This window comes from Polypterus senegalus, chromosome 13 (assembly GCF_016835505.1).
Source record: "Polypterus senegalus isolate Bchr_013 chromosome 13, ASM1683550v1, whole genome shotgun sequence".
NCBI classification, from domain to species: Eukaryota; Metazoa; Chordata; class Cladistia; order Polypteriformes; family Polypteridae; genus Polypterus; species Polypterus senegalus.
This window is the reverse complement of record NC_053166.1, coordinates 72398411-72421752: the sequence shown is the minus strand read 5'-3', so window position 1 is coordinate 72421752 and position 23342 is coordinate 72398411. Positions and strand designations below refer to the sequence as shown.

The 23342-nt window shown below is 37.5% G+C and overlaps 1 protein-coding gene across 2 annotated transcripts in view; it reads right to left on the bottom strand.

Annotated features, from left to right (window-relative positions):
- Positions 1-23342, bottom strand: part of hdac6 (histone deacetylase 6) — a 124486-nt gene that overhangs the window by 5644 nt on the left and 95500 nt on the right. The window contains exons 23-29 of one of the 2 annotated variants that reach the window (XM_039776176.1): positions 22701-22850; positions 22058-22232; positions 18431-18460; positions 17340-17785; positions 13250-13384; positions 3787-3933; positions 3240-3368 (exon numbers count right to left, since the gene is read on the bottom strand). In XM_039776176.1, the coding sequence (XP_039632110.1) occupies positions 3240-3368; positions 3787-3933; positions 13250-13384; positions 17340-17785; positions 18431-18460; positions 22058-22232; positions 22701-22850 (1212 nt within the window). The remainder of the gene's footprint in view (positions 1-3239; positions 3369-3786; positions 3934-13249; positions 13385-17339; positions 17786-18430; positions 18461-22057; positions 22233-22700; positions 22851-23342) is intronic. The other variant, XM_039776177.1, reaches the window with a different exon arrangement.

Here is a 23342-nt window from a genome sequence, read left to right as displayed (position 1 = left end):
GGTGTAAACGTTAACATTATACAAAGTTATTGTCTGTTTTACCTGCATTTTTATCACTCTTTAATTTAATATTGTTTTTTACCATTATGCTGCTGCTGGACTATGTGAATTTCCTCTTGGGATTAATAAAGTATCTATCTATCTATCTGGTGCTTCTGTCTGTCTGTGTTTAGCCATGTTGCATTTACAAAATACAGTTTTTCCCTGTTTATTTTAATCTGGACTCTTTTCTGGGAAATGTGTTGCCAATACTAGTATATACAGTGCATGGCATATACTTAAAGATCTTTCTTTCTCCAAAAAAAACAAACTCCCAAACCAAAATATCTGTTCTTATTCATTTTTACTATTGCCAACTTGTACCTGATTCATAACACCTGAAAAGTTCATCTGTTTTTCTCATCACTATCTATTGTGATGTTTGACATAATCTAAAAAGTGAGACAGTGGCACTGTGATGCATTTGTCTATACATCCACTTCATTTTATTGTGTACACCATATGTAACAAATCTGAGATAAACTGATTAAACTATATATATCTTTTGTAACTGCATAACCTTAGATTTTTTGAAAAAGACAACACTGCATATCATCATTAAGTTTGCAATAGCAATCATTCATCAGTGTTATGCAGTTTTTGAAATTAAAAATAAAAAAACAAAGAAAAAGGAAAAAAAAAAAAAGAATAAAACGCCACATTTAAATGACGGAGTCAAGCCACGACTGAATAGAATGAAAGGTGACTTTTTCTATAGCTGATGGAGAATATGGTTTTCAGAATGTTAAAAGAAAAGAACAGGATAGTTTTTCTGAATGAGTAAAAGTAATTAGTGACTTTTAATTTTTTTTGTAGGTACACAGTTACTCTAACCCACCGTATAATTAAGCAGTACTAATTTTAGGCTTTCATGCTAATTGAGATTTGAGATTTTTAGGAGGTTTTAGCTTTGATGAAATTACCTTTACATCACCTTTGTAACATTACCAAATACTGCTATTGGTGTTGTCTTTTAATCAAACTGGTGTGAACCCCAAGTGCTATTTGGTTGCAGATTTCTATGCATTTATGGTTAATCCCAAGTCAGGCCTGGGTTGACATGTAATGAAATGCTTTATAGTATTAAGCCTGAATAACTTATGGGTCAGTTATATTGCAGTCATCTAGTGAATGAAGTAACATCCTGAAAAAAAAATCATGAGTATTTCTATGCTTTCTCTTATTTTATGGTGACTGTAAGGTAACTCATGAATAGTCATGAATAGGTTTGAGCCTCCAATGAAAAATACAACTGCAAACAAAAAGTTATAAATTTAGTTTTACAATAAACTGGAACTGAACCATTCCTCAAATCAAGTAATGATGATGGTGTGAACTGGTCATCAGACATTGACGTGGAAAGTGAAACTGATGCATGACATAGCATTGTAAGATAGAACTGCCATAATATGTTTGGTGAATTTGAGTGATGGAAACATCACCATGCTGCAGCAGCAGCTGTGACAAAAAGGTAAAATAATTGCAATCAACTGCAAGGACAGCCAAAATGTTAGCCGCCCTAAGCGCTGTTCATGTTCATGTCGGGGAACTGTGGTAATCACTAAGCTTTGTGCTGTGGTAGCCTACAGTAACAAAAGGGGTGTGATGCTTGTGCAGGTCGGGTACTGACATTCTATCTTTTAATAGGCAAGCAACAGAATAAATATAAAAAAAACTAGGCAAAGAAGCATGCTGTCCCAATTGCAACATTGGAATGTGTGTTGGTGACTAAATCTGCATCAATATAGCAGATTGGAACCTACAAACAGACACCAACAGGAACATATTACAGATAAACATAGCTGTGACAAAGGGATTCTTCTGAAAACCAGAATACAAGTTTTAGTAAATGGTAACTCAGATTGTTTAATCCTTTCTGTTTATATGGGTTTTTGTAGTTTAGCAGTTTTTTGTTGGGACTGAATAAAACTACTATCATACAACCAGCAGAGAGAATTAACTGTAATTAGATCAATTACTTATTATTGCATAGTTTTTCTATATTTTTATACCAAAAATTCCTAGGTATATTTGTTAATACAAAATATTTTAAGATAAGCAGATAAAAAAGAAACCTAATAAAAAACAGCCTAATTAATTACAGCAATGGATACCAGATATACCTTTTCTACTATATTTATGTTGACGTTTTGGTAATGTAATATTTTTTCGTAAAACAAAATTCAATGTTTTCAGCTTGCTTTGCCTGGGGTTAACAATATTACATTATTTATAGAGTTCTTCTGTAACTCTTTTACATGTAGACCAGCAAGAACCACCCCTCTAACCTCCAAAAAAAACATCCCTTCAGCCATCCTGACTGTTGATATTTTTCATGGTCCATGCTGTTTGTAGCGGAAACAATTATTTCTTTTCATCCATTCCTTTCTGTACAACTTTTATAATGTTTAGTCATTACATGGGCCATGTAAATGTGCACCTTGTAAACATTAATTCTTTTTACAATAAGTGAAAGTAAATCATGATTCATTGATAGAGCTTTATTGCCTGGCTATGGGTAAAATAAAAAGAAGCTTGAACATAAAACTAACAATAAACAAGTAAAGAAATGATTGAGAGAACAACATAAACAAATGAAAATCATAAACATCTAATGATAATATATGCTCAAAATAAACATTACGCCTACTTACCTGTTTCAATTTCAAGAACACATTTTCCTGTAAAATTCTGTTTTGCAATAACCATCAACAAAAGCCAAGTCACTAAGTATCACTCAAGGCCAATTTTATGTAGCATGTTCAACAGTAAGCAGCTTAAGTGAACTAATAATACTAAGTTTAAAAAATACAAATTCTGTATACAAAAAAAGTACTTAGTTACAATGTACTTCTGATATAGCTGATTAACCAACATTATAACCAAGGTTCACCGTCTTAGAAAATTTCCCCAGCAAAGCCAGGCAATAAAGCTAATCTTGTATAATAATCTGAAATATAAAAAACAATCGTGAGTTTTGAATTCTAACATAATTCATCTGTTAAGTGCATATCACATTACTTAAGCGTTCAAATAAATTCTGGATCAATGATGAATACAGACAACCTTTATTTTGCTTGAATGTAAATTTTTTTGAGACATGTTGTACAAGCAGATAAATATTCTATCAGTGTTGTTATAATAATATAACAGTTCAGTGATATATTGAGTAAACTTTCTACAGACAAAATAACACTTACCTCATTGTGGACGTATGAATCACATGAGTAACACCAGACTGACAAGTCAGTGAAGCTTAGAACCATCACGTGGCCAGAAGATATACTGTGATTCAACATATGTTGATTCACATGACGGCCACAGTGAACCTACAAACAGACACCAACAGGAACATATTACAGATAAACATAGCTGTGACAAAAAGATTCTTCTGAAAACTGGAATACAAGTTTTAGTAAATGGTAACTCAGATTGTTTAAGCCTGTTTATATGGGTTTTTGTAGTTTTTTGTTGGGACTGAATAAAACTACTATCATACAACCAGCAGAGAGAACTAACTGTAATTAGATCAATTACTTATTATTGCATAGTTTTTCTATATCTTTATACCAAAAATTCTAGGTATATTTGCTAATACAAAGTATTTAAGATAAGCAGATAAAAAAGAAACCTGATAAAAAACAGCCTAATTAATTACATGTAAGTTTTGTGGTTAAAATGATATTAAAAATGAAAAGAAAGCAACAAACATTTTCAGGAAGTACTGAGCTAAGCTTTAACATTTACCTGATAGCACACAAGACAAACCCAGTTTTCCACATGAGTTTCACAATCCAGACATGTTTGAAACACATTCAAATCCTTTGAAGGTAGTGGGTTAATTGTTCTGAGATGAGGACACCATGTTAAAGGCTCCACTGCAAACAATGTCCCCTGTAAATAACAATGCAGTCTTTTATTTTAAAAATTCAAATATAACAGGAATGTAGATTCTCTGTTACCCTACCTCAGTGAACCCGCCTTTGAACAGAAAACATACAGGCAATTTTATTAATTCAAAATAACAACCCATAAGAATTTGTTTACCAAGAATAAATGAAGTTATTCTTTGATTTGAAATAGTTTGTAAATGTAAAGACAAAGTACAAAATAAATATCAACTATGGTGCACTTGTCGTGATACAACTTTCCATTTACATAAACAAAACTTGCCTACTAAAAGCATATGAATGATGTGTGATAAGGCTTGAGAAAAACATCTATTTCCCCAAAGGGAAAGAAAATAATGTTAACGATAGCCAAGTTTCCATCCAGTTTTTTGCGACGTTTTGTTATCGACAAACAGAATATATGTAAAAAAAAATGTGCGATATCTGCTGTCTCCAGCCTGTTTCCATCCAACTGGCTTTTTATCGATAAAATGGTGTGCATGATGACGTCATCCTCTCCAAAACGAACTGTCGCATAAGTTTTCTTGTATCGCGAAAAAAAATCTGCCCGTGAGCCGTTTCCATACATAATTTTGTATATGTCGCAAATTATCTGCCTTTTGTTTTCCACGTTACATCCCCTCCACTAAACAAAGAAACAAAGAAATGGAGAGATTATTTAGACAGTTTTTTGAAATTTGCCAGCGTACTGTTATTTCAGTTTCACAAATAATTGGAATTGTACATAATATCCGAAGACGACAGCAGAATGAAGCAGTTGCTTGTCCGATAGCCCTAGAGCTCGAAGAAAGTACCCCAGTGCGACGAAACCCACGGGTATGGGAGAGACGAAAATAAGACCTTCTGGGAGGAGGTGGTGGAGAGACACTTTACAGAAAATCTCTGGCTGCAATATTTTAGAATGACACGGCCAACGTTTGAGATGTTGTGTGGATTCATCAGTCCTGATGTTGCGCCAATCACAGGTTGCCATTGACCACCGGTTCCAACCCAAAAGCGGATTGCCATCGCCCTTTACAAGCTGGCAACCTGCGCCGAGTATAGAGTAGTTGGAGAAACTTTCGGGGTTGGTAAAACTACCGTCCATCGATGTGTATATGCTGTGTGCACCGCTATTAAAGAAAAATTAATGTGGCGTTATATCAGACTTCCGACTGTAGCGGAGGCCAATGAAATTGCATACCGCAATTCCTTGGTGCATCTTGTGCCACAGATTTACGGTGCGCTGGATGGCACGCATGTGCCTATTCTTCCCCCGACGGAAGGCTACCGCGATTACATTAATCGCAAAGGGTGGCCATCTATTGTTCTCCAGGCCCTTGTTGATGACAGGTGCATGAACGAGACATTTGCGCTGGCACTCCTGGAAGTGCCCATGATGCAGCTGTGTTTGCAGCATCGGATCTGTACAGGTGAGCCTACCTTTCAACATCCCTTCTCTGTGCGATAACAACTGAATTAGTACTGTAACCTGCTTCCCTTAAGGTTTTTAATTAAAACTGAAATTTGAATTAATACAAAATAACGACGTTTAATTAAAAAAAAAACTAAAGTTAATATTAATGAGAGAATTTCTCATATATGCTAAAACATCTGCCATTTAATAATAAAAAAATGTTTAGATAATGAAACACACGGTTTATTAAATATTTTGACTGGCACAGTAAACTACCTTTGCGGTTTTTGTATTATTTAGACATCCTGAGAGACACCCCCAGGCTACAGTTGATGTGGAGGGAGTTCAGGTACCCCTTTTAGTAGCAGGAGACCCAGCCTATCCGCTACTGCATTGGCTCATCACGAGAAATAACGAGGCTCTTCATCAGACCATGCGAACCGCTCCGCTATTCCCGTTTTGATTGCACGTAATGAAAATATATCATGTGACACATTTATTTGCGTTAAAGCCCTTTTTTCCGACAAAAAATGTTTCCAATGTAGTTTTTGCGACATCTGAAGTATCGATATGGAATTTATGCGCTAAAGTTAAACGGAAAAATATTATGTCGACATGTACAACATTTTATCGATAATTAGCATTTCCATCAGCTAAAATTTGAAGCGCTAAATATTTTTTCGCAAAAACTCCTTGGATGGAAACCTGGCTAATATTTGCCTATTTTCATTCAGAATGGTGTATAGTCATATATTTTGTATCAATTTCTGCAAAAACATTGGAACTCTCTTGTAGCTATGTTCATGTTAATATTAATAGCTACATACGTGCATATCACACAAACCAAGATTAGACTAATTGGAGGATCAGATCATGTCATAAATCAATCCCTTATGGCAATATTACTAGAGCCTGACACTCTAAACAGCTCATAAAACAAAAGGTAATTGTGAAAATCAGACATGACTGCAAAATATATTTTCAGCAGTAATATTAATGGAGTGGCTAATTATTTTTAGGCCTAGCTGCTCAGACACATTTATGTCCCAGAAATGTTATGTAGACAAAGAGAAAATGAATATAAAGTGAATTTCAGCAACATACACAATGCTTCCCAATGACTATCAATCCAAATGTTATCTGTACTAATCTGCACTGTACTTAAACTCTTCCACATTCCACTGGTTTTATTCTCAAAATAAGAACAGTATGACTTAATAAAACATAATAAGAAACTGCAAAAGAGGACTAATTTTAAGTGCAACACCATATAGTACAGGTTAAGTATCCCTAATCCAAAACGCCAAAGACCACAACTATTTTGAATTTCGAATATTTCTGGATTACATAATAAGATATTTGAGGATGGGACCTAAGTCTAAACAGAAAATGTACAACCCCAATTCCAAAAGAGTTGGGACGCTGTGTAAAATGTAAATAAAAACAGAATGCAATGATTTGCAAATTTCACAAACCCATATTTTATTCACAATAGAATTCAGAAAACATATCAAATGTTTAAAGTGAAAAAATGTACCATTTTTAGAAGAGAATAAGGTCATTTTGAATTTGATGGCAGCAACACGTCTCAAAAAAGTTGGGACAGGGCCATGTTTACCACTGTGTAGCATTCCCTCTTCTTTTAACAACAGTACGAAACATCTGGGAACTAAGGAGATCAATTGCTGGACTTTTGACAGAGGAATGTTGTCCCATTCTTGTCTGACACAGGATTCTAGCTGCTCAACAGTCTTGGGTCTCCTTTGTCATATTTTTTGTTTCATGATGTGGCAAGTTTTTTCAACAGGTGAAAGGTCTGGACTGCATGCAGGCCAGTTCAGCACCTGGACTCATCTATAAGAAGCCATGCTGTTGTAATAGATGCAGTATTCAGTTTAGTATTATTGTGCTGAAATATGCAAGATCTTCCCTGAAAAAGACATTGTCTGGATGGGAGCATATGTTGCTCTAAAACCTGTATATATTTATCAGCATTGATGGTGCTTTTCCAGATGTACAAGGTGCCAATTCCACAGGCACTGATGTGCCCCCATACCATCATAAATGCATGCTTTTGAACTAAGCTCTGATAACAAGCTGGATTTTCCCTCTACTCTTTAGTCTTAAGGATGCAGTGTCCATTTTTTCCAAAAAGGATTTCAAGTTTTGATTCATCCGACCACAGAACAGTTTTCCACCTTGCCTCAGTCCATTTTAAATGAGCTTTGGCCCAGAGAAGACAGTGACATTTCTGGATCACATTCACATAAGGCTTCTTCTTTGCATGATAGAGCTTTAACCTGCATTTGCGAATGGCATGGCAAACTGTGTTCACAGACAATGAGTTTTGGAAGTGTTACTGAGTGTTTTTAATAATTTTGTGCAAAAAAAAAACAGTTGTGCACAGCAACATCAACAGAATACCTGTATCAACTCTTAAACATTAAAACAAAACAATGATGAGCTTTCAGTCTCCACCTACAATGCTGTGTTTTGATTAAAATGTTATTGTACCCAGTACAGTATATCATATTTGTGGATTTCTTGAGTTAATACCAATGTCTGGTGGGAATTTCATGTGAATAGCCTCATTGGAAATATATTTACTAAAAAAAATGTTGATTCATTCAATAATTATTTTCCTCACTGTACATGAAGTGCTTGCTGTCTCACAAATCACTAATTCTCCAACTTCCTGTGTAGGTAGAAGGCTGAAATTTGGCAGGCATATTCCTTACAGCTTACTTACAAAAGTTAAGCAGGTTTCATTTCGAAATTCTACACGTAATGGTCATAACGGTCGATAACGTTCGACAACGTCCGCCATGTTGGACTTTCTTATTTATGGCCCTATCTTTACGAAATTTGGTAGGCGGCTTACCTGCGCTAACCGAAACCGATGTACGTACTTATTTCGATGGTATGACGCCACTGTCGGCCGCCATACTGAACTTTCCAACGTCACTAATTTTCCAACTTCCCGTGTAGGTAGAAGGCTGACCCCACCTTCACGAAATTTGGTAGGTGGCTTCCCCGCGCTAACCAAAACCAATGTACGTATTTATTTCGGTGGTATGACGCCACTGTCGGCCGCCATATTGAACTTTCCAACATCACTAATTCTCCACTGTGTAGGTAGAAGGCTGAAATTTGGCAGGCTCATTCCTTACAGCTTACTTACAAAAGTTAAGCAGGTTTCATTTCGAAATTCTACACGTAACGGTCATAATGGTCAACGATGTCCACCATGTTAAACTTTCTTATTCATGGCCCCATCTTCACGAAATTTGGTAGGCGGCTTCCCTGCGTTAACCGAAACCAATGTACGTACTTATTTCGTGGTATGATGCCACTGTCAGCTGCCATATTAAACTTTCTAACGTCACTAATTCTCCAACTTCCTGTGTAGGTAGAAGGCTGAAATTTGGTACTTATTTCGGTGGTATGATGCCACCGTCGGCCGCCATATTGAACTTTTCAACGGTCTTTGTTACTCATGGGCCCATCTTCAAGAAATTTGGTACGCGGGTTCCCAATGCTAACTGAATCCTACTTACGTACATATATAAGTGCCTATATAAGGCCGTCCGTCGCTCTGGTCTCTACATTCCCTTCCTTGCTTCGCCACGGGATTCACGTCTCCCTGCTGATAACTACAGCCTTTTTATTTAATCTACGGCTTCTTCGCTGTTTTATTGTTCATTTATTACGATTATACTTATTGTTTAGGTATTTTAGACTTACTTTACATTGTTCAGGTACCCAATTCCTTTATCATTCCAACCGTACCCCCATTAACATGTCTATCGAGGTGATCACTATCGATCAAAGAACTGTCACTTATCGAGTGTTTTCCATGCCCAGAGATGGCACCTACCTTTTCCATTCTCTTTGTTATACTGTATATTGCACGGCCATATCAGGCTCACTCTTGATATCCGGAGGAACATTGCGTCTTATGTATTGAATGACTGGGACAGGTTCAAGGTGTGGACTGATGACGGTACAGGAGATAATTATACTACACAGGAGCACTAGAAGAGTGAAATGCTTAAGTCCTTCACCTATGCATCTGCATGTGAGTTGATGGCTGCCGCTGAATTGTTCGGTTGTCGCTTTCAAGTGTACCGAAATGGCCAAATATTTTACACCTTTTGACAACCGCCAATGTTTCTTAAACATCTTAGATTGACAGGTGACGATTTCAGTAGTGGACACTTTGATGTTTATGAATGTTTAAACTCTCAAAAGCTGGATGTGAAGTTATCGATGAAACCAGTTGTATACTTACAACGCTTGACAGATGCCGAATGGCTCTTCAACACAAGTCCTACAAATACTGTCGTAATTGAAACAAACCATGAAACTCAAACCGATTATGACAGCAGCAATCCAAGCTGTGAAATTTGAAACAAGATTACTGTTCACATGGCCAACTGTACGTTGCATGCTCAAGAGTAAGCTCAGCGCACAGCTTGGTCATATTATAACCGGAGGGCCGAACTGACAATGTGGTATACAAAGAGATCCTTAACAAATAATTATTGTTATATTTTCCCTCAGTTTAAAAAGGTTTAATTTTCTTCTTAATAAAAATTTTAAGGCAGTACTTCGCTGCTGCGAAGTGCGGGTATTTTGCTAGTAGTTAATAAACTTGAGCAACTACTCAAACAATGACTTATGTAAAAAAAAAACAATGCAGTTTCGTTTTTCTTCCTTACAGTTAAAAGAAATTGTAATACAGATGATTGTAATAATTATTTTTATTATGTCTCAATGTTTTAAGAACTGTCTCCCAAACCTAAGATGTAAATATCCACCAATCAAGATGCAGACTGCATGTAAAACTGTGTGTTGGTGGATGTTACTAAGATGAGGATTGCTGACATTGAAAAAACTATTGATTTTTAAGGTATTATAACAACAACCAGTTATATGGTAATCATTTTTCATTGTTATTAATGAGAAAGGAAACCAATAAATCGCTTGCTTCAATGGATGTTTAACTGTGCTAGTATAAAATGGCAGCGAGTCAGGGATTTCAGTTTTAAGAATCGAAAAAATAATCAGGAACAAAATGATACCTAATTGTGGAGCTGTTTATTTCACTAATAACAATGTAAGATAACCATTTAAAATTATGAAAAAGCTGATCATGAAAGTGATTTACCAAAACAGATCTGTAAAATACTATTGTGTTTAAATTTTTTTGTGGGAAAATAAAGAACCATTCTCTTACAATTGAATGTCACTTTCTGCCTCGAAATAAGTTTTTAAAAATACAATTTAATTATAGTTGTTAAACCAACTGCAGCCTGAACTAGAGCCAACTTCTGGATTCAAGTCTTAACTCTTTACAGCTACACCTAATAAGGCTTTGGTTAATAAAGATAATGTAACATGCATCCAGGTTTTTGCCAAACATGCGGTCAATGGTAGACTTCTTAGGCATAAAACCAGACTGTTCTGGTCGCTGGTAGGTGAGCAAGTGATCACGGATCCTATTGAGGACAACCCTAACAAGGACCTTACCCGGCACTGAGAGCAGTGTTATCCCCCAGTAGTTGTTGCAATCCAGGCGATAACCCTTCTCTTTCCAGATAAAGACGACAAGTCCCCTTTTCCAGTCAGTTGGGATGATGCCAGTCTCCCAAAAGGAAGCAAAGGTTGCTTGCAATGCCAGGAGGACTGCCTTACAACATGCCTGGAGAAATTCACCCCAGATACCACAGATCCCTTCAGCTTTTCCTCCCCTCAGCTGGTTCACCCCCTGTGCAATCTCAGTAAAATTGGGTGGTTCACAGCTACTTGGAGGATCAGCCTCAAGGACCGTGGACCCAGAGATATCCAACGTCCTAGCTGGAGGATCAGCTTTGAACAACTGCTCAAAGTAGCCAGCCCAGCGGGTCACAACTGCAGTGTCATCCATAAGGACCGTTCCATCAGCCGCCCTGACTGCGACTCTCCGAGGAACAGACTTGGATATGCGTAATGCTTCGATTCCTCTGTAAGCAGGACATGGGCTGCTAGACCACAGATGGTGTGTCACTTGTTCACAGATTCCTCTAACAAACACCTCTTTATCTGCCCTCAGAGCCCTCGTGGCCGTCCTTCTCAGTTCCTGTTACAGACCAGAGTTGCCATGGAGCCGTGCACTGCGACTCCTCTCGATGATATCAGGATGCCCTCCTTCTGGGAACACCGGTAACACCAACACAACCCTCAGCAACCTTCAGGGTCTCCCACATCACAACAGGATAGGCAGTTGCACCCAAATCTGAAAGTTCCTCACACAAACTGCATGCAAACTCATTATAAACAACCTGGTCTTGGAGTCTGGCCAAGTCCAGGCTCATTTTCCTAGTAGGTGGTAACCTACTGGACGTATGCTGGTTCCTAAGAGTAGCAACAACAAGTCTGTGATAAGAATTCACAAACTAGGCACTTCTGTAGACTCTGCAGTTTTGCAAGAGCCTCCAGCATCTGCCCACGAGGATGTGATCAATCTCTTTCACCGCACCACCAGTACCGGAATACCAACGATGCAGTTATGGGCCCTGGAACCAGGATCCAGTGATTTGCAGCCAACTGATCTTTTGCAAAGTCAAGGAACATGGAGCCATTTTTACCATGGTCACCAGACCCATGGGGACCGAGACAATCTTCATAGCCAGCCCTGTCAGTGCCAGTGGCTGCATTGAAGTCACCCATGACCAGAGGAATGTCACCTCGTGGGCACCCAAAAACCACCGAGCGAAGCTGCGAATAACCAAGGTAACAAAAAAACATTTGTAGTTAGTAAACAGTCAGTTAATGTAGTGGTATATAATATTTTTCACAAGTATAACTGTTAAAGTAAAACATTTATAATAAAATACATTGCATTTGTCATTCCAATAGTGGGTGCACCAGAAACATTTGCAGTAAAAAGACAATGCATTACATTTTTCATTCCAAGAAATGGTGCATCACACACATTAGGATTTATGAATCCCATACCAAATAGCATATAACAGAGTCATAGGAACCAGACACATAGATACTTGTCCTTTTATTAGATTGAAAATTTGCATCAATTTGTGTGACCACAATGACATTTTGGGTATACTCACACTAGCAATTTGTTCTATGCCCAAGCACATTTGTCTGCATTTAACCACCCAATGTCTAGTTTGTCTGACTAGTGTGACTGGTTCTGTGCCAGGCCAGTCATACTGTGCCCTGGCCTGTGTGGAAGAGGCGTGCCTGGGCACAGTTCAGTAGAATTCGGGAACAGTGTGATTGCAATTCTCATTTTATTCAGTACCATTTGAGTTAAAAGCAGATATTTATTTTCACCTTATAGATGAACATGCATTGAAGTTGGTAAGAAAAGCTGTAAATTTTACCCTTAAAATCATGTCTCTGTAAAAATATTCTTGTACGTACAGCATGATTAACAGCAAAATGCTGCCCTGCACACTCAAGTAATCCGTAAGAGGGTAGAGCGTTACTCTGCCCTACATGACTCCAAGAAAAATCCAAAACATAAGTTTGAAATACATGATGTCACTCCATGTTTGAATATAATTTTGGCTTTACACGAAGTCCCCAGGAACAGAACATTAAGCACAGTGTGAGAGGAGGCCAGCAAGGGAGTAGGGAGAGGAGAAAATCATGCTTGGGCATGGTATGGAACAAATATGCCTAGTGTGAGTATACCCCCAATATCTTTTGACATACCAGTTGTGCAGCACTTAAGAAGACATGGTAAATTACCAGAAATTACATGTGTTTAACATAGAAAGTTATCATGTTGAATTTCCTGGGATACTTTTGTTTTCATAAAATTCAGATTGAAAACAGAAGCGCAAGTGTAAAATATTCTGAGTGAATTAATAGAAATCTATACAAAAGAACTTACCATATCAATATCCTGACTGTTCAAATAAATCTCACAGTTTGTTTGAGATTTTGACCATCCTGAAGCAGTATCTAGAAGACTAGTCTCAGTTTCTTCTCCAGCTGTAACAGTGTGAGCCGGTTCCAAGCCAACTGCCTATAGTAAGTGATGCAATAATTAATTTAAATATCCCTTTACACTCCTTTCACTGAACTAACGCAGGTCAGATGTACAGTTTTAACAATACACTTAAAGAAATTGGTTAACTTTACTAAAATCGGTACAAAAAAAACAAAAAAGTATTTGGGGCAAAAGTGTGCTGACAAAAGCATGTTGAGTCAAATGTGCACAGGAAAAATGTATGTAGCTGGTAAAGTGTCACTGTACTGTGCAATTTAAAAAGACAGAAATAAAAATTGCCAAATGGAACATATAATGTGAGAACCTCCATATATGAATTAAGTGATAATACAAAGCCATGTAAGTACTGTGCAATTTACAGAACCACATATTATGCAATTTCTGGAAAAAAGTTCTAAATGCAACACATATCCATATGTCAGTATTAACTGTTGCATGTAGGTGATTAAACTGAACATACATTTATTTAGACACCTCTAACCTGGGAGAGAAAGTATTTTAACTAGCGCTGAGAAGGCAGAGGCACAAAAAGAAAGGCAGACACCATACATAGTGAGCAGTTTGAAACCTCAAACAAAAAAACATTTCATGTTTTACTTCATCAAACTGCTTAACTCTACTGACCCTATGTAAACCTCCCTATTGTTAAAAGCTTGGGGTAGTGAAACAAAAACAAAAACACATGCAAGCACTGTGGCAAGTTACTCTCACCTTGACTTGTCAATTCTCCACGTACATTCAGAATGATCACTGGGTGTAATCTCTTACACAACTGCCAAACTATGGCCAACTCACTGTGATCCTCTCTGCTGTGTGAGAGTCCTAACAGGTCCTGATTCCTGACTCTAAGACTGTTCCACTCTCTCTTACCTCATTCCACCCTGCCAGTTCCACAGCTGCTCCTCTCTCCTCCAACCACTACTTTAGCTACAAAATCTAACTTCTATCATCTACAGAGGTGGTCCCCATCACATATGCTGCCCTTCACAATTACTTCTGGACACTAGAATTGCCAGACAGCTACGTTATCAGAGCACCCCTATTTAAAGCACCAGTATCACAGATTGCTAAGCTCTGGGACAGTGTTCCTTGGAAAGCTGTGACACAGTCTGTTGTCAATCATGTACCTAAATTCACTCTGTCTGTAAATGCTTAAGTTTACTGTAGCAAATACCACAGGGACCTGGCACCAACCTATCAATAACTGCTTGCAAATTGATGGCCACTACAATCTTTATAACCTCTTCAAAATCAATTTAAAACTAATAACATTTTAACTTTTTGCAATGGATTACACATAGTGTGTTTGGTTACTTGTTAATTTATGTGGTCAAGCATTGCCTCTCCATTTTTGTATGTTTCTCCTCATGTTATGTGTTTTGTTTTGCAAGATTTCTTTATGGTGATATAAATTGCACAGTACAGTGACTGCTTTACAAGCAGTGCATTTTATTGGTTTGCTCTGAATACAATGTGCAGTCTTAAATATAGTAACCACCATTCTTTATTGTATTTTTTCACATATATCATTAAGTGTTTAGTTTCATTTCATTAAGTAAAGAAAATCAAAACCTGGGTTTCAGTGATTAGCAGCTTGCTGTTCAGTACTTTAGTTAATAGCACCCTAAAAACATTCTAATGGCACCTTTCAAGATGAATTCAGCTGGTGAAGCAACTCAACCTTTTGGATGAAAAATAATGCAATATTTACTTAAGAGGTTTGTTTCTACAGCCTAGCTAATGTGAAATTTACATTTTGAAAAACTTAGCATTTCCTTATCCTAATACAGCACTGCAATGCTTCATCAAGAAAAAAACATTTTAAGGATATATTTTATGATGCAAATTTTCTAAAGCAAAAAAGAAAAGCAATGCAATATCCAGGCTGTATGCAGAACAAGTTTTGTGTGTTTCGTGTAAGCAAAAAGTATTTCTATATCAACAGTCTGGAGTCACAGTTCACTTTCATTCAAAAAATTACTTTAGGGTAAACTAACCAATTAATATGCTCAAAGGACAATTCACATTCACAGATACTCATAAATATCATTAATAAAAACATGCAATTGAATATGTTATAATATATTTATGTTTATAAGGCACTGCATCATTTATAGCCTACAGATATTCAGAATTAATTTTAATATTGGTATTCTAATTTAAATTACATGATGCCACCGTTTCTCAAAATTATATAAAGTGTTTTAATGCAGCTGTAATCTTTGCTAAGTCATAAATAATAAAATAAAATTTCCATACAGTCATAATTTCCTGAAAAGGTATAAAATACACCTGTAAATGTTTTCATGCTGCTTGATAAGAGGAATACATTGTATCCGGAAAGTATTCACAGCGCATCACTTTTTGCACATTTTGTTATGTTACAGCCTTATTCCAAAATGGATTAAATTCATTTTTTCCTCAGAATTCTACACACAACACCCCATAATGATAACGTGAAAAAAGCTTACTTGAGGTTTTTGCAAATTTATTAAAAATAAAAAAATTGAGAAAGCGCATGTACACACGTATTCACAGCTTTTGCCATGAAGCTCAAAATTGAGCTCAGGAGCATCCTGTTTCTCTTGACCATCCTTGAGATGTTTCTGTAGCTTAATTGGAGTCCACCTGTGGTAAATTCAGTTGTTTGGACAGGATTTGGAAAGGCACACACCTGTCTATATGAGGTCCCACAGTTGACAGTTCATGTCAGAGCACAAACCAAGCATGAAGTCAAAAGAATTGTCTGTAGACCTCCAAGACAGGATTGTCTTGAGGCACAAATCTGGCGAAGGTTACAGAAAACTTTCTGCTGCGTTGAAGGTCCCAATGAGCACAGTGGCCTCCATCATCCGTAAGTGGAAGAAGTTCGAAACCACCAGGACTCTTCCTAGAGCTGGCCAGCCATCTAAACTGAGCGATCAGGGGAGAAGGGCCTTAGTCTGGGAAGTGACCAAGAACCCGATGGTCACTCTGTCAGAGCTCCAGAGAGCTGTGGAGAGAGGAGAACCTTCCAGAAGGACAACCATCTCTGCAGCAATCCACCAATCAGGCCCGTATGGTAGAGTGGCCAGACAGAAGCCACTCCTTAGTAAAAGGCACATGGCAGCCCACCTGGAGTTTGCCAAAAGGCACCTGAAGGACTCTCAGACCATGAGAAACAAAATTCTCTGGTCTGATGAGACAAAGATTGAGCTCTTTGGTGTGAATGCCAGGCGTCACGTTTGGAGGAAACCAGACACCGCTCATCACAGACTAGTCAGGATAAAGGGAAAGATGACTGCAGCAATGTACAGAGACATCCTGGATGAAAACCTGCTCCAGAGCACTCTTGACCTCAGACTGGGGCGACGGTTCATCTTTCAGCAGGGCAACAACCCTAAGCACACAGCCAAGATATCAGAGGAGTGGCTTCAGGACAACTCTATGAATGTTCTTGAGTGGCCCAGCCAGAGACCAGGCTTGAATCCGATTGAACATCTCTGGAGAGATCTTAAAATGGCTGTGCACCGACGCTTCCCATCCAACCTGATCGAGCTTGAGAGGTGCTGCAAAGAGGAATGGGTCAAACTGGCCAAGGATAGGTGTGCCAAGCTTGTGGCATCATATTCAAAAAGACTTGAGGCTATAATTGCTGCCAAGGTGCAGCGACAAAGTATTGAGCAAAGGCTGTGAATACTTATGTACATGTGATTTCTCAGTTTTTTTATTTTTAATAAATTTGCAAAAACCTCAAGTAAACTGTTTTCACGTTGTCATTATGGGGTGTTTGGGTGTAGAATTCTGAGGAAAAAAATGAATTTAATCCATTTTGGAATAAGGCTGTAATATAGCAAAATGTGGAAAAAGTGATGTGCTGTGAATACTTTCCGGATGCACTGTATATGCATAAAATTACAGCTAATATCTGATACCTAATATTAATTTTAATTAAGAAACAGTACATCAACAGTATCCATCATGCTCTTACCTCAGGTCTTTCTGGCTGAATAGCTTGATTAGACTGTGGAGTTTGAATGCTGCCTTTTGACATTTTTTGATGCTCCTGAACATTTGGTGTACTTTCTTGAGCCAGTGGTTTCACCTTTTGCCTTGCACCACCCACAGATAAGGAGGCTAGGCTACTAATGACTGTCTGTTCAAGGTCAATTTGGTCTTTTTGCCTTATTGTACTACTGCCAAGAGATACTAACTGGAGGCCTTCTGTTATCTGGTTAATGGAGTCATTGCCCACAGTAACCACAGTGGTTTCCAAAGACTTCAATGGACCTTCATTTACTTCACTAATAAGATTTTCATGTTGTTGCACATGTTTTTGAGGAGTAATTTCTTTCTTTGGTGATGTTCTCCTAGGTGAAAGAAGTTCCTTCCTGGTGGGACTAGCTGTCGGCAGTGAAGACTGTGCAGTATCTGGAACTGTTGGTTCAGAAACAGAAAAACTTTATTTATATTATTGGTTCAATACGGTAAACCTATGTAGGCAGACAATACAGTATAATGGACGATGCAGAGGTGTAGTAACACACATTTTTTTTAACTGCACTAAAAGTCAGCACTGCATATCACATTTTCACTTACAGGTAATATCAACATTATGTGTAAATTTATTTTATCATAAACTAAAGTATAATTGACTTAGTAATTTTTAGTAATGTAACTCAACAACTGAACAAAAGGCACTAATGATCTAAATGGAACATGAGTAATCTTCCATTGCTAAACTAAAAAAAGACTGCAAGAAACTGATACAAGATGTACTGTAATGTAATGTAATGGAGGTACTTAAGTAATATTAAATACTGTGTTTTATTTGCTTGATTAAATATATCAGTTATGTAGTGAAATAGGTTTGTATCTATATAAGAAAACATACTTTTTTAACCAGTTAATCTTTTACACAATACAAATGCACCATTTATCTTACAATAAAAATTAGATTACTGTATTGAGATATTTGTGTCTAAAAAGAAGATGGACAGTGTTGCATGATACCTTCCATAGACATCTGGATTTTGCAGCCTGCTGTTGCTGTATGTTAATGACCTCTACAGTCAAAATTACCTGTTAAGTTTTCACAAGGGTGCTGACTTGCTAGGAATCCATTTCCAGGTGGGGGCAATTAATAAAATGAAAGAAACAGACATCAGCTTTGAGTAGGAATACAGTATTTTCTCATTTATGACGTTGGGTTTGGATGCCCTCTCACAACTTATGACTCATTTGTATTGACAGCTGATTGCAAGCAGGTGTACACTATGCAATTTTACAAGAGTCAGATTTAAACAATCTCATGTGATTATGTGATGTGATAATTGGGTGAGACTCATGTTACTCTTGTTATAAGACATTGTGTTTTTACACTAGGCTAAATATTGCTAAGCTTGCTATCAGTATTTTTTTTATTAGCAAAAATCTTACAATGTCATTTATGTTAATTTGTTACAAGTACAAGAACATGCAGTGCTACTAGAATTTGTTAAAGACCTGGGGCCTCATGTATAATGCTGTGCATAGAACTCACACTAAAACATTGTTTACGGAAAAAAGTGGAAATGTGTGTATGCACAAAAAAAAATCAGATGCATAAATCTGTGTGTACATCAAGTTCCATGCCACATCCGAATTTTACAAATTTTAATATCCAAATCAATATAAATATTACCTTCCGTTCAGTGTTTGGTTACAAAACAACGGAAAAGATATGTGAAAAAAAGAATCATTTTACGGAATGCAAAGTGGAGGCAAGAAAAAATGTACTATTTGTTTTCTTACACAGAGGTATAAGAAACAAAAGTGTGACGGAGACACTCAAAAGTTCAAGTTCAGAATGTTGCACAGTGCCCGAAAGAAAAAAAGAAGTGGTCAGATATCACAGCCGACATGAAAAGGCGAGTTGCAGCCCACCGTCTGTTTATTCTGTTTCAGACAAAATTACAAAAACTGACCCCCGTGCGATGGTCAGGCGATGATAATGCTGCTATGCCGAGCACATCTTCAGGGCACTGGCTGCACACACACTTCTGCCTCGGAAACCACTGGGAGGCCATCTGGCTCTGTGCTGACAGACTGTTCTGGAGTCACAAAATGCAATAGTGGATGCTGTAAGAGATGTGGCAAATGAACTAAGAAATATAAACGGCTGTACTATGTGATACTGACCACAAATTAAATGAATTGGTTAAAAAAATAAGTGTTTTTACATCCTGCTAATTACATTCAAACGAAGCTGTAACGCTGTCCGATCTGGCTGATCAGTTGGTGGGTTAGATTCACCATAGCACATCTCTTCAGGTTCATGCTTGCACACTGCAACACACTTTCTGTGCACCATAGAGCAGCACATTAATACAGTGGAAATGATTTCTATTTACATAAGCAAATTCATTTTCAGAAGGTGCCTTTATAGTGTACTGGGTACCGAGTGCCACAATGGACCAATTCTCAGCTCTTTACTTTGAGGTAACTCGCTATCCTTAAAAGGACTGCTTGTCATTTGCCACCCTAGTTAGAAAAAACACCTGCAACTGTGAAGAGCTGCCATTTTCATAGATTTTTCAGCTATATGCGATATAATGTCAGCTCATTCCCTTCCTGATGTAACTTGTTTGGCATTGTTCTAATAGCAATGTGCATGCAGTTGACTGCTCCGATTGCATTTGTAAAACTGTACATTTATGTGAACTTCGCTTTGATGCTTGTCAGTTCAACCACGGTGTAAGGAAATCTTATGTATCTGGAAGACAAGTGGATAATACCATCCTATACACCTGGAATGGTGCGGCTTAGTAATGAAGTGCAATACCCAATCTGTCAGCAAATGCAAGTCAAAAAGCTTCTGCAGCTAAAACCAGTCGTCATAATCTGTAAATATGCGCTCTCTTCTAATTTTTTTACAACTACAACGCTAAAGCAGCCACTGTGAGTTGGAATGGTATGGCCATTCTGTGCACCATTATATTGTTACAGAATCATTACAGTTAAGTAAATTCAATTTGTAAACAAAATGCAATTAATTTTCGTGTAATTGATAAAACCCAAATCATAGGTGTGAATCTAAAAAAGAAAAGCAGACCAAAGAAACGGTAGCACTGCTTTGACGCTGGGTGTCGCCAATTTGCGAAACCAAGCAAAACAGTGTATACATATGGTCCGAGGCTGCCATGAAAATGTGTGTGGCTTTACGCAAAGTTTAGTTTTTATACAACAATCATACGCAACATTTGTCTTGAAACCATACAGCAAGACAGGAAGCACCAGGACTCTAAAGACTTGGACCTTCATCCTTTTACGTAGATATCGGGAGTGCCACACACCCCTTCCACTGACCTCATGACTCCCCATGCCATCTGTCTACTGACTTCATAGGAAGAATCATCAGTGACATGAATGGCGCTGCTGAGGTAAGTAAACCTCTCGACAAGGTTGACACTATCTCCGCAGACAGACACACTGCTGATGATGACCCAAGAGGTCATTTAAGGCCTGGATCTTGGTTTCTGTTCAGGACACTCGCAAACCCTAACACTCCTCGCTCAGTCTCTTGAGGGCCCCAATCAGAACCTCCATTGACTCCACAAAGATCACAGCATCGTCGGCAAAGTCAAGATCAGTGAATCTTTCTTCACTAACAGATGCCCCACAGCCGCTGGACCCCATGAACTTCCCCAACACCCAGTCCATGCAAGCACTAAACAGAGCAGTAGAAAGAACACACCACTGTCAAACCCCAGAATCAACTGGGAAAAACATAGAGGTTGTGCCTCCACTCTGCTCAAATTACAAACAGTAATGTACTTAGACATCAATCAGCTACATACTGTCAACACGGCCTCTCTCATGTTCTTTATAGCAGACACATTTCTTTTATTGTGTTATTATGGGTCAACTATTACTTCCTGATCAACTGCTGAAAAGAACCATTGCCTCTTCTAAAAACTTTTCCAAGCTGTCTTATAATTTATTATGCACTCCATCAATTTGATGCTTAAAGTCACAGGTCTTCAGATATTGCACTCTATTCCGTTCTTTCCGAACTATGACAGGTGCTGTCGATGATCTGTTTTCAGGGCTGCTTAAATCTCACAAGTTGTATGTATAATCATGGACTGCCAAAGCCCGTCTCGAGTTAACAAGAAAAACTTTGCATTCATGGAACCGACTGAGCCTAAATTTTAAAATGAAGGTTATTTAATCGAGACTTATACAGCTAAGCCTTGATTTCATAAGAACATGTCATGGAATACACCGCTGTGTGCTTACCTTTTATGATTCTACTTGCTATCTTAACATATAAAAGAATAATTTTACCTGAAGCTGTCTATTTGCACTGCTCTCTTTGTCAGGCAGAATTTGAATGCTCAGTTCTCTTTAGATTGTTTACAAAGAATATTTTATTCTCAAAAGTTTGACTGAGTGGTGTTTTATGATAATGCTATGTTTCCAAATAAATATCAAACTTCTATCTTCTATCTCTGCAAACTTTGCAAGTTAGCTAGCAATAAAATACTGTTATTATAATAGTAGTAGTAGTAGTTATAGAATTGTTGTGCAGGTCCCATTTACATATGTTACAATCTTGCCTCTAAATTTCACTACCAATTATTTAAGCATAGAACCTATTAATGTGATGCCACCAAAACATTACCAAATAACAATTAACATTATGGCAACAATACAAACAAAACTTACTGTTAAGTCGGAGGCTGCTCCAGAACTGGCGATGTACTTGCAGAACATTGTTGATTGAACGTATGGCACTTTGGTGTGGTACCGCCAACTGACCCAAGTCTGGCAGGCAGTCTCCCAGCAGAACAGATGTGCACATAGACATTGACTCAGATATTGAGGATAGGTTATAGCCTCCCTGCACAGGACAGTATAATTCAGACAAATGGCAACACAGAGATTATTTTTAAACAAATTGATGTTTCTTTTAATGTAGTGAGAAGTCAAGCAAAATGACACCTTTTATTGGCTAACTAAAAAGATTACAATATGCAAGCTTTGGAGGCAACTCAGCCCCCTTCCCATCTTGCCGGTTGTTAAATAATAATAAATAAGAAAACCTTATTTTGGTATTTGGTACACTGTATTAATCCCCAAGGGGAAATTGTCTTATTGCATGAAACTTTGGGGGTCAGCGAACAGGGTCAGCCATCGTACCGCATCCCTGGAGTAATTTTCAGGTTAAAGGCCTTGCTCAAGGGCCCAATAGATTAGGATCTGGCATTAAAGGGATTTGAACCAGCAATATTCCAGATTCCAGCACAGATCCTCAGCCTCAAAACCACCACTCTATCTAATAATATACAATAGGTAACCAATCACTTACTTCAAGAACCACCAGCACCTGTCCTCCTGCCAGACCCAGTAACATGTGGGTCATGTGAGCATAACATTCTGGTGTTACTAAACAACCACCAAGTGGGTCACCACGAGCTGCATCAAAACCGGCTGACACAAGTACTAGCTCAGGGTCAAACTGAGAAATAATAAGAGATAAATTAAGACATTAATATTAAACTCATAATAAAATAAATTAAAACACACATTATTTTTCTTTTTAAAAAACTGCACAGAGCAGCTACATTTTTGTGCTGTATATTGATCCTTCTTTATTCATATGCAAAATGGTAAAGAAATATTGAGCATTATTAATGTAGTTACAAACAAAAGTAATTGAGGTCTTGTAACTTTCGTTTCTTATTTATTTTTACAATGTCAAAAATGTTTGTTTATGCAAAAAGAAGACAGCCTAAGGTATTGGTTTGCAAAAAATGGTCAATTGTTTAATATGTGGAAAATCAGTAATATAGGAATTTATTCACTCTGTAAGTTTCTATGACCAGTACAAACATCTCTATAATTAAAATACATAGTTTATATTTGCCTTAGTTGGTACTGTACTTAAAAAGTACATTAGTAAGTGAAATAATTAACAGTGAATCTGGCGATAGCTGACAAAAAAAGAAAA